The 17,052-nt window shown below is 32.8% G+C and overlaps 1 protein-coding gene across 1 annotated transcript; it reads left to right on the top strand.

Annotated features, from left to right (window-relative positions):
• Positions 1 to 9,524: 9,524 nt before the first annotated feature.
• Positions 9,525 to 14,479, top strand: LOC141701505 (cell differentiation protein rcd1-like). The gene is made up of 9 exons (XM_074505146.1): positions 9,525 to 9,737; positions 10,515 to 10,586; positions 11,724 to 11,813; positions 12,056 to 12,098; positions 12,566 to 12,675; positions 12,986 to 13,090; positions 13,532 to 13,722; positions 13,814 to 13,887; positions 14,358 to 14,479. The coding sequence occupies exons 1-9, from the start codon at positions 9,525 to 9,527 to the stop codon at positions 14,477 to 14,479; spliced, it is 1,020 nt and encodes a 339-aa protein (XP_074361247.1).
• The last annotated feature ends 2,573 nt before the right edge of the window (positions 14,480 to 17,052 follow it).

Raw genomic sequence — 17,052 nt, forward strand, 5'->3', positions numbered from 1 at the left:
ACTCTTACAGTTTCTTTCAACTCATCTATTTTGCGAATTCTAGACCTGTCACCACAAAAAATCTTTGATGAAGCAGCTTCAAGCTTTTCAATCCTTACATTCAAGGAGGCCAATTCGGGTAAAAGAGTTTTCACCGTCAACAAAGCATTCGCGCGGTCAGAAAATGCATCGTTAATTGCCAACATCAGCCCAAGATAGTCATGAAGCTTATCCTGCAGTATAAGAATAGAGCATCTGTAAATATCTAGCACTTCGAGTGGAACAAGATGCTTGAAAAGATAAAGGATCATGATTAAAGTTAGCAATTCAAGTCTGGGAAAGTACAACAATCCAGTAACTTACCAGATGCTTGACAGTTTGTGCATTCAACTCCCGATAGAGTCTGCTAGTATTGACAGCAGCAGTAGCTGAAAGTGATATGTCCTAAGTCCAATCATGTATGAGGATTTAGGAATAACTTTTATGTAATCTGTTTTGATTTCATTGATATTAATAAAAGGCTTGTTTTGTTTTTATTGCGGGCTCTATCTATTTAAATATTTAAATAAGATATACCACAGTTTAGAGTAAAGCTTTTTATGGATTGTGATGAGATCATAATAATGAGACCTAAAAGATGATAACTCTAAACTTAAATAGTTCCTGGTCGTAGAATTATAACTGGTAATTAATAATCCGCAAAGATGCGGTACATACTATGCTTGCTTCATTATGAAGGATGTCTGTTCTCATAGACATTTGTTGGTGACACTATAGCTAGTATGTAGGTGCTTATTATAGAATAAGTTCACTGAACATGACTCACACAGCTGAACAACTAATGAAGTTCACTCACATATCAGCAGTTGTTCACATAGTGATAGTTGTACAAGTATCCTTAGACTTGAGGTCATCATAGTCATCTTGTGTACACTGAACTATGCTTTGGTTTAGTTCTTAGTCTCAAGGGACAATTATAAGGGCTCTACTGGGTATAGGAATTTGTACACGAAGATAGGGTATGATCAATAAAGGATCTACCCCTTCCAGTGTAGGAAAAGAATATTCAATGCTGATCCACTTATGTTAATCCAGAAATCTCTGGCCAGAGTGAATGAAATTAGAAAGGAGTTTCTAATTTACATTAAATAGAACTAAGCATAGTGAATGGGAAAGCAAGTGATTAAATAAGATAGGCTTGACACAAGTTTTATGCCTTGTATTTAATCGTGATATTGCAGCGTAGAAGGAATTAATTGTACAATAACTACTCACTGAATAGGTTCTTGGTATTCTAAGCAGTGAATTCGTATTATCCGGATAGTCGCGATATGCTGAGAAGTATCCCTCACGATGTAGAATAAATATGATTAATTTATTAATCATATTTAATGAATTAGAGAATCTATATAAATAATGATAAAATAATTTTATTATTATTTATTTCTACTACCGCTTAATATTGAACTTATAGGGTCACACCATAAAAGATAATGATTTAATGGTGGAGGAATTAATTAATGATGGCTGATAATTATTTATTTATTAAATAAATAATTAATTGGCAAATTTAATAATTGATTAAATGAGATTTAATTGATTATAAATTAATTAAGAAAAGATTCTTAATATTATTAATTAAGAAAAGATTCTTAATATTATTAATTAAGAATTTAATTTTTAGAAATTAAATCAAGTGAGAGAATTATTTCTAAAGAATTTAGAAAAAGGATTAATAATTAAAAGGTATTTTAATTATTAGTGAGAATAATAAAGGGTTAATAATAATAATATTTTATAGAAAAAAAATTAGCTGAAAATTTTGCCTATAAATATACTATTATAAACCCTATTTTTGCCTTAACCAAAAAGATTGATAAAACCCTAATTATCTCCATCTCCTCCTCCTTCATTACATCATTTTCTTGATGGATACCGGTGGAGTGCTTCACACTTGAGGAGCATCTGCTAAGGATCTCCGTTCATCGTTCTTGGATCGCTATTAAAGACCTCCATCTTTCCATTAACGTAAAGCTTCTTAAGGTAAACATACTGAACTACGAATTAAATATTATTTTTTCGCATGGATCCTGCGGAGGGTTTCGGTTCTTTTTAAGAGTAAATTTACGTTTTCGCTGCGTTTATGTGCTAAAAACCCTTCAGTAGCCACATTTTTCATGTCTGCAGATCTCACCCTTTGAGAGTTGAACATTGCCTCATCCGCCTCAAACTTCGTTAGCTTGACAAAAGCCAACCCCAGTTGCCCCATCGTCTCCCCAATTTCTTGCTGAGCTTTAATTTCATGTCAATAGCATACGTCCCATTTCATTATACATATTATTAGTACCTAAATCAACTACATGACAGTAATAAATATTACATATTTACATATAACACCGAGGCAAATATCGATATTTCCTTTATTGTATGGAGCTAGGAAATTGATTAACATACATTTAAGCTTAATCAAGTCTGAGATGTCGCAACTCAAAATGGTCTCGCTAGATCAGCATTATCAGACAAATATCAATACATATTTGAATCGAGAAACATTACTAATTATATAAACCGACAAACATAGCACTCAAAATTTATAATTTACATCAAAAGAGTTCAATAGACCTGCTGAGAAGCAATACCAATCTGATTCTCGAAATCCTGCAACTTACCCTTCCTCTTGAAAAATTCCTTATCTTCCTCCACAACCGGTGGCTTAACCGCACCCCAATCATTCGTAACCGACTGCTTCAACTCCTTAAAAATCCTCAACAAATCCCTCCCTCCTTTCGCAGGCAACGCAACCTCATTCACATCCAATGCACTCCCTTGCAAACTCTCCCTCCCAAACAACTGCCAAGGCAACTTCACCGCCCCATCCAACATTCTCGACGCCACATCCGTGGTCCTCACCAACGGCAACTTCCCATTCGACACGTCTTGCTCCTTCTGAGGATCCGAAACCGTGATTCGCACATACTTCGCTCCGGAATGTGAAGTCGAAGTTGCGAACAAATCATGACCGTTGACTCCACTTCCTCCGTTGCTATCTTCTCCATCGAACGATCGAAATATTGCTTCAGCATACGAAGGCGGTTCGAGAAACGTGTTGTACGGATTAGGTTGTTGATTTCTCGATTGTTTCTACACATCTCGGATCGAGATGTGTAGGAGAATATAATAAGAAGGTGAGCGGAGGAGAGGATGGTGGAGGTGAGAAGGGGTCTGAAGATCTGAGTGAAGAGAGGGGTTGAAAGACGAGGCGGCCACTACTAATGATTTATGTTTGTTAGGGTTTTATATAAAAATGATAAATTTTTAGGGCTTGTCTGTTAACGGGCTGGGCCTTGACTTAATTAAGTCTTTACAATCATAATTTCTTAATTATTTTGATAAATATCTTGTTGCTTTTCTGTAAATTATTTTAATATTATTTTAATTTTCGAGTATCAGCTCAGATTTAGAGAGAAAGAGTGAATTTTTGTTAAGGGAAAATAACCGCCCAATTTTTTGGCCTGGGAAAGTGTGCAGATCTGTGTCTCAACATCATTTAATTATTTTTTTAGTTTTTTATTAAATATTTACAATTTTAAATATTATAAGAAAATTGTATAACTAATGTAAAATATATGTCAAAATAACACGACAATGATAAAATTAATCGGAACAATTATTTGTATAATTGAATTGTCGAACAAGAATTTAAAAAAAAATAGAAATCATTCGGGACAAGAATCTACATGGAACCCGTGTTGACCGTAATTTGACTATTATCAAAACACATAATACAAAATCTAATTTTTTTTAAAAAAATTACACAACTTAAACATTAGTAGGTAATATCATCCGTATGGTTGGATCGTTGAACAAAAATTTTAAAAAAATAGAATCACCACTCGGGACAAGACTTGGTTATAGGAACTCGTGTTGACCGTAATTTGACTATTATAAAAACACACGCTATAAAATCTAAATTTTAAAAAAAAAATTACACATTTTTAAAATAAGTAGGTATCATCATCCATACGGTTGGATCGTTGAACAAGTATTTTAAAGAAATAGAATAATCACTCGGGACAATACTAGGTAACAGCAACCCGTGTTGACCGTAATTTGACTATTAAAAAAGCACGTGATATAAAATCTAAATTTTTTTAAAAAAAAAAAATTTAACATCTCTAAAATTAGAAGGTAACATCATCTATACGGTTGGATCATTGAACAAGAATTTCAAGAAAATAGAATCACCACTCGGGACAAGTCTTGGTTATAGGAACCGTGTTGACGGTAATTTGACTATTATAAAAATATACGATATAAAATTTAATTTTTTTAAAAAATATTTAGACATTTTTAAAATTAGTAGGTATAATCATCCGTACGGTTGGATCGTTGAACAAAAATTTTAAAAAATAGAATCACCACCCGGAACAAGACTACGTAATGTGAACCCGTGTGCACCGGGGTTTGACTATTAAAAAAGCATGTGATATAAAATTTATTTTTTTTTAAAAAAAATTACACATCTCTAAAACTAGTAGGAAACAAAATTTGTACGGTTGGATCAATTAAAAATATTTTAAAAAAAATTATAACATAAATATAACAAATAAATTTTAAGAATAGTACAATAACTAACGCAACACTAAATAACCTACTGCAACACCATAAAGCAAATACAACGCCTGAAGTGCCACATCAGTAAGTGGGCCCCACTGTGTGCCACGTCAGCATGCCACGTCAGCATTTTGGGCCCCCATGTGGGTCCCACTAATCCCATGTCAGCATTCCACATCACCAATGGGCCCCATATGTGGGGCCCAAAATGCTAACGTGGCATGACACGTTAACATGCCATGTTAGCACCCGTGGGTCCCCAGCACGCCACCTCAGATTTATTTTCCACGTTAGCATTTATTAAATAAAAAAAAATATCTAATGCAACGCTATGACCTCTACTGTTGCATGCTGCACAACACTAACAATTATTAGCAATGGTAGCTTCAATGTAATGAAACGCTTTCACCACTATGTTGCAATAAACTAAAAATTTTGTAGATAATGCAACGCTTTTTGTGCAACGCTGGATAAAAATCGTTGCCTATGTGCACTTATGGCGTAGTGAATGTTCAGACCGATAAGATGATGATGCCTAAAACTTTTTTACCTATGGGAGGATTAGCTAAGAATGCGATCGCTATCCAACCTGAAGCTTGATAAATAGACCCTACTTTAATAATCACTTTGTACTTTACATATTTTGTAACTCTGATCCAAGATATAAATCAATCACCTGGTTCCTAGCGTGCAAAAGACTCAGAAAAGCTCATCTTAGTTAAAATTATGTACATGCCTTCAAGAGAATATATTGTAAAGGCTAAAATCTAAATTCCATGAAAAGAGAAGATGAAAGGAGAAAAAATACGACAAATATAAAAGTAATAGGAAGAAATAAAGGGAGAAAATCATTAATCCTTGAGATGGATGGCATGAGAGATATGTTCACCTCCACTTGAAACTCAAAAAAGCTCATCGTTCATTAATGTTGTAGATCCATGAGAGCACACCTTACACAAGAGATAACAATCCAAAAAAATTAAAGATTATGATACGATTATTGGTGGAATAATATCAAAAATTGCACATGAACTACAACTTTAAGTCTCTCGTTCATTAATGTTTATAACGGGTTTTCAAAAAGTAAAAAAGGCACTGAAGTGGAATATCGATGACAGATCATTCCCCGTTATGGAAGCACTTTAAATACCTGTTAATAAACCAGGTAAAATTGAATTCCTGAAGAAAAAATAGTTACTGAAACTTCAAGAACTAATATGGACAAATAATAAAATTATCAACATTGTTCTAGAACACAATTAAGGGATGTCAATGAGGCTGAAAAGAAATAGCTATTTCAGCAAGATTATCAAGCTGTCTTAGACTCTGTTTCTTTTAAAGCTGAGGCATTTACTCACCATATTCCAGCTTATCAAGTTCTAGCTGAACAGGACAATGTGGCTTCTGAGAGAATTCTCAACTTGGTGCACACAACTGCTTCTATGCAAAGGGCCAAGGATGCAATCACTACCATGCCCTTCACAGCTGGTGATGAATTTGACTATCTAGCTGGTGGTTCTGAGGAGTTTGGGGATGAAGATGATGATGAAGAAGATTTCATGCACACAGGGGGGGAAGCAGGCCATAGCTCAAGTACAAACACTCCATCTTGGATGTTTAGCAAAGACTGTGATGAGCACCATTTCAAATCAACTCTCTTTCACATCATTCAACAAACTCAGACAGCTCTTCAAGCCACTACAAATTCCAACACCAAGAGACTTTTTCATTTACTTTATTTTCTTCTATTTTCGTTAGTAATTTACTGAAATGTCCCTACTTCCGTTAAAGTTAACGGTTATCTTGGATGGAAAGTCATTAACGGGGTGCAAATAGAAGAGAAATTAATTTTATGGGGTGCAAGTTGACAGAGAAAATAATGTAGACTGAAATCGCAAAAATAAAAATAAAAGTGGATTACGAACTGCCAATTACTAAAATAAAAAGAACTTATTATTGAATAACACACAAGTCAAAGATTTGTTAGATGATTTGTTGCCATTTCTTTCTGATTCTACTAAGAATACTATGCAAAATCTCACCAATCACCACAGATTCTACAGTAGTTTCTACTCCAAACTCTGTCATTTCCACTATCTCGATGAATATTGTTCATCCGTTGACCAGTGATTGTATCTCGACGGATGTGCTTAACAGCAATTATCCATTGACACTTTCAACTACTACTTCGACGGATGTTTCTCATCCGTTGACAATCACTGCACAAATTGAAATCTCAACTGTTGTCACAAGTGCAGATGATTTAGTAGTTGTACAATCACTCTTAGGATTGAGGAAAGGGAGTGAACATAGTGAGAGGCTGAATTGCTCTCAGGCAAAAGGAGAGGAAAAGAGTGAAAATATGCAAGGTATTTCTTCTAGTTGGCAAAAGTGAGTGAGTGGAGTCCCACCTTAGTAGGTGAAGGTGAAGGTGTGAGGGAGGGAAGCCAAGGGGAGCCCTTGATGTAAGAAAAGAGAGATTATGATAGAAAAGCAGGTACAGAAGAATAGGAAGATCCCATTGTTAGTGAGTTAAGGGATGTCAATGAGGCTGAAAAGAAATAGCTATTTCAGCAAGATTATCAAGCTGTCTTAGACTCTGTTTCTTTTAAAGCTGAGGCATTTACTCACCATGTTCCAGCTTATCAAGTTCTAGCTGAACAGGACAATGTGGCTTCTGAGAGAATTCTCAACTTCGTGCACACAACTGCTTCTATGCAAAGGGCCAATGATGCAATCACTACCATGTCCTTCACAGCTGGTGATGAATTTGACTATCCAGCTGGTGGTTCGGAGGAGTTTGGGGATGAAGATGATGATGAAGAAGATTTCATGCACACAGGGGGAGAAGCAGGCCATAGCTCAAGTACAAACACTCCATCTTGGATGTTTAGCAAAGATTGTGATGAGCACCATTTCAAATCAACTCTCTTTCACATCATTCAACAAACTCAGACAGCTCTTCAAGCCACTACAAATTCCAACACCAAGAGACTTTTTCATTTACTTTATTTTCTTCTATTTTCGTTAGTAATTTACTGAAATGTCCCTACTTCCGTTAAAGTTAACGGTTATCTTGGATGGAAAGTCATTAACGGGGTGCAAATAGAAGAGAAATCAATTTTATGGGGTGCAAGTTGGTAGAGAAAATAATGTAGACTGAAATCGCAAAAATAAAAATAAAAGTGGATTACGAACTGCCAATTACTAAAATAAAAAGAACTTATTATTGAATAACACACAAGTCAAAGATTTTTAAAATTGAAATCCAAATTAAATATGTCGATCCATTTATATCAATATATTTGACTTTAACAGCTTGCTTTAAAATATTATAATCCATGATTTTAAAATGAATTGGTAGCGGTTAAAATTTTCGTGAGACTGGGCTGTTGAGTTCTCGTTAGTTTTAGGCCTTGTGACCACATGGGTTTTCTAGTCTGGGTTTAACCATCTCTCACTAGATCTATATTAGCAAACAAATTAAAAAAAGTGCATTTCAAAAGCAAAAAAAAATTGAAAAATAACATTGACGAGTACCCCCGTCCTACCCAATTATTTACATCTGGTTTGAGTACGAAGGTTAAAAAAATTATAAATTAATGATAAAAAGTAATATTCTAAAATTCTCGATTAGACCCATCAATCCACCATTAATCCTATACAAAGTACTACACTAATTGATTTTTGAAATATTTGAATAGAATCCTCACATAATATGTTGGATTCATCAAATTTTGATTGGAAACTCTGGTTCGAATCTGCGAATTTATTAAACATGTTAGTATAGTTCAAAATTTATATCCGTTAAACCTAAATTTTTTACAGTTGTTTCCAAAATTATTGTAACTATTGATAGCTGAAAATAAATTTATCTTTTACATAAATTTTAAGGCAAAATAATAGATTCCATTTATGTCATGAAATACAATCAAAATGTCATTGAAATCTCACTTTTATGTATTTTGAAAAATTAACGTAAATATTATCATTAACGACTTTACTTCCATAGGTGATTAAGAACATTATAATTTATTAATTACTTTGTTTGAATAAATAATAATTACTACAATTTTCAAATTTTTTCCATATATTAGTATTACTTGGAGATCTTGAATTAGAAATTCTAATTAAAATCTGCAAATTTTTAAAACAACATATCATTTAGGTTTCAAATTTTAAAAAAACTTCATTTTTTAAATATTTATACCATGTATAAACTTTATAGCCGTTTCTAAAGTTATTAATTGATTGTTACAAGTTGGTTGGAATAAATTTGATTTTAACGTTAAATTAACTGCAAAATACTGTAGTTTATTTAAGTCACGAATACGATCAAATATCATTACGTATCTTGAAATATATGTATGTTGAAATTACATTATTACCATCATGTACGATTTAACTAATATAAGTTATTTAAAAAATCATATTTTCCAATTAATGTTTATTAATTACCGTGATGGTACAAACAATAATTGGTATAAATTTATACATGTATAAGATTGCTCCTAGATTTTAAAATTTTTGTGCAACCTTATTTATATACCATAACAATTTTCTTTTCCCAAACTATCCCAAATTATTTGATGCAAAACATGAAAAATCTTACAAATATTTAATCACAAATTTACAGGTAAAAGGTAAGGATGAGGTATGTAAAGTGTGGGTTTAGGCCCAAAACCATGAACCTCTAACGTCCCCTAGAAATTGTTTTTCCAAATAACCGCAAAAAGGATACGTCCAGCACCCAATCCTAGGTACACAGCAGTGACTCCAGCAAAATGAAAAATCTTATAAATACCGAAAAAATATTCATTCCTACAGCCTCCAATATATTGCCGCATCTTTAGTTCAGTGTTCTTTTCCTACACAACATAACAGCAGCAGCCATCTTGTTCAGTTCATATCTAGGGTTTTTGTCTGAAACAATGTTGAATCTCCCTGACTCTCTTTATCCTGATCCGATACAAGGTGACAACAGTGTTATGTCGAATGGTGGTGCACCTGCTAACAACAATGGTCCCTGTGATGGTGCTAGCAAAGCTATTGATTGGCCTTCTGCTAGTGTAGAGGACTTGGTTGTGTTGCTTCGAGAACCTGAGCATCGCGAAAAGGCCATTTCATCTCTTACTCAGATTAAGGTCCATTATTTTTCTTCATTTATGAAGATTTTTGTTTGTTTTATGCATTTTTGTTTGTTTTTGTATGTTGTTAGGTGGAAATAAATTGATCTGTAATTGTAAATTCATAAATGATGTTTTTAATACATGATTGGATGCATTTTTTGTGTTTAAGCTTGTTTAACGTGGCTGGTTAGAAATGATTGATGATTAATTATGATTAGAGTTATCTTTTATATTTGTGTGTCTTGATTAGAAGTAATTGACAATAGATCTGAGTTTTTAAAGAGTTTAAATTATGCATTCATATGTTGAAATACAAGTTAAATTGTGGCCTTGTCATGATTTTATGATGTCTATGCTAGTCATTTCATTTTCATAAAGTGTGGTTTAATCGACCAGGGATTATGTAAACCACATATACTCATTCGTTTGATTTCATTCTTTATGTGGTTCATACACAAACATAGATCGATATTTATTTGTAATCAGTCTGATTTATGAAAGTATCTCTTCAATCGGAATGTGCAAATATATATCTTTGTATGCACCAAATGTCACTTTTACGTGGATTCTTTCGATATTTTGTAGTTTTATATTTTATTTAGAACAATAAGTATGTGCAGAGAAATGATGATCTTGACTCGCCTAAATGACTGTATAGTATCATTTAAGTTTGCTTGTTAGAAGTTTAAAGTGCAGTCCAGCCTGCAGAGTCAAATTATTTACACTCTATGTTCTAATGTCTATTGGGTGATATAGTATATTTCATTTCTAACATGTGATTTATCAATACAGAAAGAGGAAAGAATTCAAGATTTGGCCCTCCACATTTGGCGGTCAATCAGTACGGTTTTCTTACTCCTATCGGTATGCACAATGACTTGGGTCTACCAAATGCTTTGCATTGATCAAACTAAATGTATTTGTTTTAATAGCTTGCTTAAATTTATATCATGTCGTGAATTCTTTTTATTAACTTCTAATTTTGGTTAACATTAACAATAAAAGTTCCCTGTTTTGATTTGAGTTTCTTCCTCACATCTTAATACTGAAGTGGACTACTAAACCAAAATGGCAGTATCTAGGTTACATTGTTATATTTGATCTTCTCAAGTCCAGTGTCCCCCAGTTATATAGTATTTAATCAATATTTCGTGATTAATGATCCTTATTCTTTCTTGTCTTTTGAAATGATTATACTTGTTTGTGAATCCCTTGATCCTTGTGTCCGATACTATGACATGCACGTCCCCTCATCGGATAGGGGATTCATCCTGAATCCTAATTTTGATTCTTTCCCCACAATTTGTAATCAAAATTTCTGTTAACCGCCTATTTTCGTAAAATTAAGTATCAGTTTTTGTTAGTAAATACAAACGTATTATGCTAGTGTTCATTTTTGCATAAATTAAAATATTTTACCTGTATTTTGTGTTTTAGATCAATAAGTTATGCATTTGATTAAATTTGCTTATAGTTTGTGGTTTTTTTAACCAGATTGAATATATGTAACATCAAATCTAGAGAAAATCTATATTTCTATATTTCGTGTCCCCCGCACCCGAATTCCCATATTATTATATTTATTTATTAGATTTTTGTCCACGCACCCCAGCACTTCTGCACCCGTATCTTTGCTTGTCAGTTGCCGAAGAAATCTTTCATTGAACTAATGAGAAGATTTGCGGAGATCTCAAATATTTTGGAAATCTGAAATTTTGAAACCCAAAAATCTGGAAAATAGGCATTGTAAGGAATTTCTGCAACTTTTATGTCACACGTCTTAGAGAAGTCCTACCCTTAAGATCAAGTTGCATCACATCTGAATCAGAACTTGATACAATTTATGAAATCCGCACATGATGGTCATTGGAATCATTTAAATGATTTACAACTTTGTTTGACAAGCTCAGCCTTGTGGTTTGTATTGGCTATTCTATCTATTCAAATAAGAATGTTGTGTTTTACAGTTGGTGATTAATGGAATTATCTTCTTTATTGCAGGAAGTATTATCTATATACAAGTCATTAACACCTGAGAAACTTACTATGAAAGATTCAAGTAAAGTTTGTGATGTACTTGTTTTGTTTGAGGTCATTTCCCCTCCTTTAATTTCCTTTTCTAGTGGTATTAACTTTGTAATGTATTTGCTTTATATGTTCGATTTCCTAATTTTCAAACTTTTTTCTTATCAAATTTATTTTTACTTATCAAATTTATTATCTATATACATCAAATTTATTTTTACTTATGCAGGAGCCATAGCTGGTCCTCTATGTACTTAAAAATTATGTATGCAACTCTAATATCAAAGTGTATTTTCTATTGAATGCAGTGCTTGGCCACTCACCCTCAAACGAAGATGCAGTTCCTTAATGGTATTTTTCTGAACTTTCTGAAAGCTATGTGACTTGTTTCTGCTAATGTATTCAGTATTTACATTAGTCTTCTTCAACATAGTTGGATGAATCCACAGTTATAGCTTCTTCTCACCAAATGATATAAGCTAATTTCATTCTATAACTTTTGCTGATTTCTTGATGTCTGATATTGCTACTTAAAGACCACACAAGATATTGTCGAACTTGACGTGTTTTGATATATAAATGCATTCACTTTTTATTTCAAGCTGGTATGATTTGTTTATGTGAACACCAAAGAAACAGGACACTGAGGTGAAATCAAGGATTCAGTTGAAGTTACAAGTTTGTTACATAAATTCTGGGAAGAGGATTTTGCATAACTTATTCAAATATTGTTATTAACTGATTTTAATAGGATAATTAAGGAGCTAGATAAGGTTAATCGTAGACAGACTTGTATTAACTTACTTCTGTCCTTGCAGTTCAGATACATTGTTACTTGTACCCTTTCTTGGAGACTGAAGAAACGAGCAAGCCATTCCAGTACCTAAGGCTAATGAGCTTGGGGGTCATTGGTGGTCTTCTGAAGGAGGTACAATTCCACTCTAAATCAATACATGATACCTTCAATTTTTTATACTTTTAGCCATTTGAATTATTAAAACAGCTAAGCACCAGTAACCTTGCATGGAAGTATTTTCTCATTGCTAGTTGCTACCCGCCCTTTCAAGTTTCAGCTCTGAATTGAATGCAATGTTGAGATGAATTAGCTTAATCAGAACAATAGTTGAAGAAAATGTCCATTATTTCTTACCAGATTGCATATCAATTTGCTTTAATATGATCTGATATGCCTATAAGGTTCTACTCCAAATATCATCCGAATCTTCTCTACTATGCAGGTAGGCGACCCTTCGACAAAGGTTGCTGTTCACTGTTTGCTTGAATCAGGACTCTTCCCTTTGTGTCTAAAATCCATAGAATATGGAAACGAACTTTCACAATCAGTAAGTGTCCATTAAAATTTGAACTCAACATTCTTTCGCTTCCAAGCATTTTTTACTGCAATATATCACCTTACATGTAATGTAAGACAGTACAGAGTATAAAATCTGGTTACTAAAATTTCAAATTAATATCCCTTTCTAGTGTTTCTGCTAGGTGTTTATTGAAAAAGGGATTTTTAGTTAATACTCCATGTTTCGTATTAATACATATCAAGTCGACTTGATGAACATCTAATATTTTGGTGTTAGATGAACATTATTACCCAGCCATATATAAATCATAAGGTTTATATTGCATGGCATAGACTTGATCGTCCTAGTAAGAACCTGAGCAAATAATTCTGAAACAATTCCGGTACACCATCAAAATATAAATAGATCGACACCCATAGTTAATTGGCTCTTTAAACTCACTCTGAACACTTGTATATGGCTATACAGACTGCATCTTGGATAATGTCAAGAATAATGATGCAAGAGCAGGGACTACAGTATTGCTGTGAGCCTGCAAACCGGTTGTGTGCAATCATGAAGGTTTTTAATGACGTAATTGAAAAGATGCAGGATGAACCGTCTACTACAGTTTTGAAGAATATTATTCAATGTTATGTCATACTGTCCGATGATCCAAGGTTAGCCAGCAACCTTTGTAAGCATATCTTCCAAGCTGTTGTGTGTTTCTATTCTTATATCGTTCCTATAGTTATTGTATTATTGATTTAGAACTTGTGTAAAAAATGTCTCTGACCAAGCACCGGATAGCTTGAGAGTGGTTTTATGTCCCTTGGGGCGGTCTGGTTGTTGTACTTAACAAACATAATTTGATGTGATTCGAATGCAGCAGGGGTTGTCTCCTCTTGAGAAGCTTCATTCCGCCAATACTGACGACTGCCCCATATAATGAAGCCCTTCGTGTAAGTCCATCCAGATGATCTCTTATATACATGTAAAAATGTGGACTCTATTGTGGCACAAAACAGCAAATTTCACTACCAAAATCCAAGTTTATAAAAAAAAGTATCTATATTACGCATAAATACTGGAGGCACACAGTATTTGCAATTTTGTATGCCTCAGCAACTTCTATGGGCATCTCTAGTTGCACAACAAAACCGACATCAATACTTCTAGATACACGACTCCTCGTTTTGAATATTACATAATTTTTTACATGAGTTTTTGTGGCGAGGACAGAGTCACAAGTACACACACTAATGTATCTTAAATGTTCTTATCTAATATCTAATTTTCTATACATATTATGCAGGCACGCCCTATAACCTTAAAAAATTTACAAGATTTGTTTCAAAAGCTATCGATGGGAATGCGGACCAAATGCAGAAGCCGTTGGTGATGTTGCAGGTTCCTCACATCTTGATCGCTAGCTGATATTTGCTAGCTCTTTCCTTTCGTTATACAAGGGAAATTAAGAATTCTCTTATAGATCTCAGAAACCTTTGATTTTAGCTATGATGTTAACAATATTTTTTGTAGAACAATTATATCTCCAAGTTGCAAAATAATACATGATAAACAATCATAAAATGCCCTATCCAGATTCATGTGGTTAGCTGATGATATTTTGGTGTTTAGTTTTCTCCTTTTACGCATTTTTTTATTTTCTTTACTCATCTTCTTGAATTACAGGCATGAACTCATTGAATGTCACTATTGATCAACGCTCTCTGTGAACTCTGATGATTGAGATCTTGAAAAAATATTGTTATGTTCAAAGATTAAAAAGATTAGATATAGTACATAAAATATTATTACCATTAATAATTTCTTTATGATTTATAAACAATATGTTGAGATTTTCTAAACTAAAACCATCTATTGAGGACTTGAGATGTCAAGAAACAAAAATTCGTTTATTTGCATCAAACTTTCGGTCTCAAGCATGTAAAATAGCTGTTACATTTGAGACATCAAGACCTGTGCATCTTTTCCTACCTATCTTTGTCTTCTATTTTTCCAGTTTGCGCAAATACACTAGAATCTTCATTCACATATTGCTGTGTGCGCATCATCAACCTTATAAAAATAAAATTGGCGGCTAACGAGTAGATGGGAAGAAAAATCTCTAGTTTAAATTGTGCAATTTGTTGATATGAACTTCAAGTTTCTACAACTGGAAGCTAAAAAGAAAGACATTGAGCTGTTGATTGTTTATTATGCAGCAGGCTCTGCATAAAATTTTAACTCTGATCATACATACCGGTACAATTGTCTATATGCTCCAAGAAACTATCTGTGTGCTTGGTACTAGATTGAAAACATTGAAAATTGAAGTTAAAATGGCATATATAACAACCAAAAAAATTGCATATTAAACTGTTATAATGCTAAAAATTGCTGCATAAAGTTATTTAATGTATGACATATGTATAATATATTTTACATTATGTTAACATACAGTACATAGGGCAAAAGTTTTTACAGAGCTGGTAGACAACTGTCTAGCCAACAGTTTAAAAATAACGTAGTTTATGCATCGGAGTTATCACAAAGTACAAACTATTCTCCCTCCCTCCCTCCCTCTCCATGTCTGTGTGTGTCTGTGTGTTTAAATATATAACACTACATTTCGTTTATTTTCGCCGGGACAGGTTAAAGCTATCTTCCCTTTGACATTGTAGGCAAAAGCAAAATGCCACTATTTCTGTCATGAATGAAAATGAGAAGCTCTCAACTGTCTTAGAATATAGCTTGCTTGTCTTATGAAATAAAGTCCTAAACGTGAATTCTCTTTGAAAATAACTCAACATTCCCTGAACCGAAACGGCTATTGTATAACTGCTAGACACCACACAGTTCATACACTATTGTTCTATTTGGTTGAAGGGAATACAAACAATATATTTGTTAACAAACTTCAATACAAAAGAAAGGTTGTAACTTGTAATTGTAAGAGGGAAGAATATAGAAAAAAGACGAGGATGTGCAAATTGTTCATAATGTAACTAGGTAAATATACCGCCCAGTTCAGAGAAACTATTTAAAAATAAAAAAAAAGTAAAAAATATTATTTACAGCAATTTTGTTGAAAATTAAGATTCCTAAAACTAAAAGAGTCGCTAAAAATAATGTTATAAAAATATAACATATAATTGGAGAGTTGATGAGTGTACCTAAAATTTTAAGGAGTTATACACATTAGAAGTGGTACAATGGTACTTTATATTTTAATTTTATACTTTTTTTTGTCAGATGTTCCAATCTGACATCTTTTTTCCAACTAACATTTCTTTATCCTTTCAAAAAAAAATACTACTTATAATAAGATTATGCATACATCATTTTCATATATATGTTTACTCTTTCATTGCTCCAAATATAATTTATCAAGCACGTATAATTTAACCTATCTAAATAAATGTTGAATAAATTTAGTACTTAAATTACAATAGACATTTTGCATCATCCAGGTGTAATAAGAGAAGCTAGAACTCCATATATAATCCATATGTGCACATTTTTAGAATTAATTTTGTTTTGCAAATAGCAGATACCAACATGATTGTAGACAAAGAAAAAATTGATCATACTTTAATATTAAAATAATAAAAAATGACTGGATCTGAGCATGTGTTTTGCTAAAAAAAATTATTTAATATATAAAAATCTTATATTGAAATTGAGATGACTAATATTACTTCCCAGTTTTTTTTAGCATAAAACAATTAATTTGAAAATTAGTCAGTCATCCATGTAAGTCATCCATGTAATTCAATTATCTAGAATATATTGGAACAACCATGTACGTCAATAACTTGTGAAATTAAAATGTAGTTATAGATGGGGACTTACATCTCCTCTTTAATGCCCAGGCTACAATTTTATATATAATATCACATTAAATCTTGAAAGAAACTCATAAACATCATATTTGTCAAAATTATCATCGTCAATGTACACAACCATATCAATCAGCAACTCAAAAACCAATGCACTTAAGGGCT

The sequence above is a fragment of the Apium graveolens genome, unplaced genomic scaffold (assembly GCF_009905375.1).
Source record: "Apium graveolens cultivar Ventura unplaced genomic scaffold, ASM990537v1 ctg3968, whole genome shotgun sequence".
NCBI lineage: Eukaryota > Viridiplantae > Streptophyta > Magnoliopsida > Apiales > Apiaceae > Apium > Apium graveolens.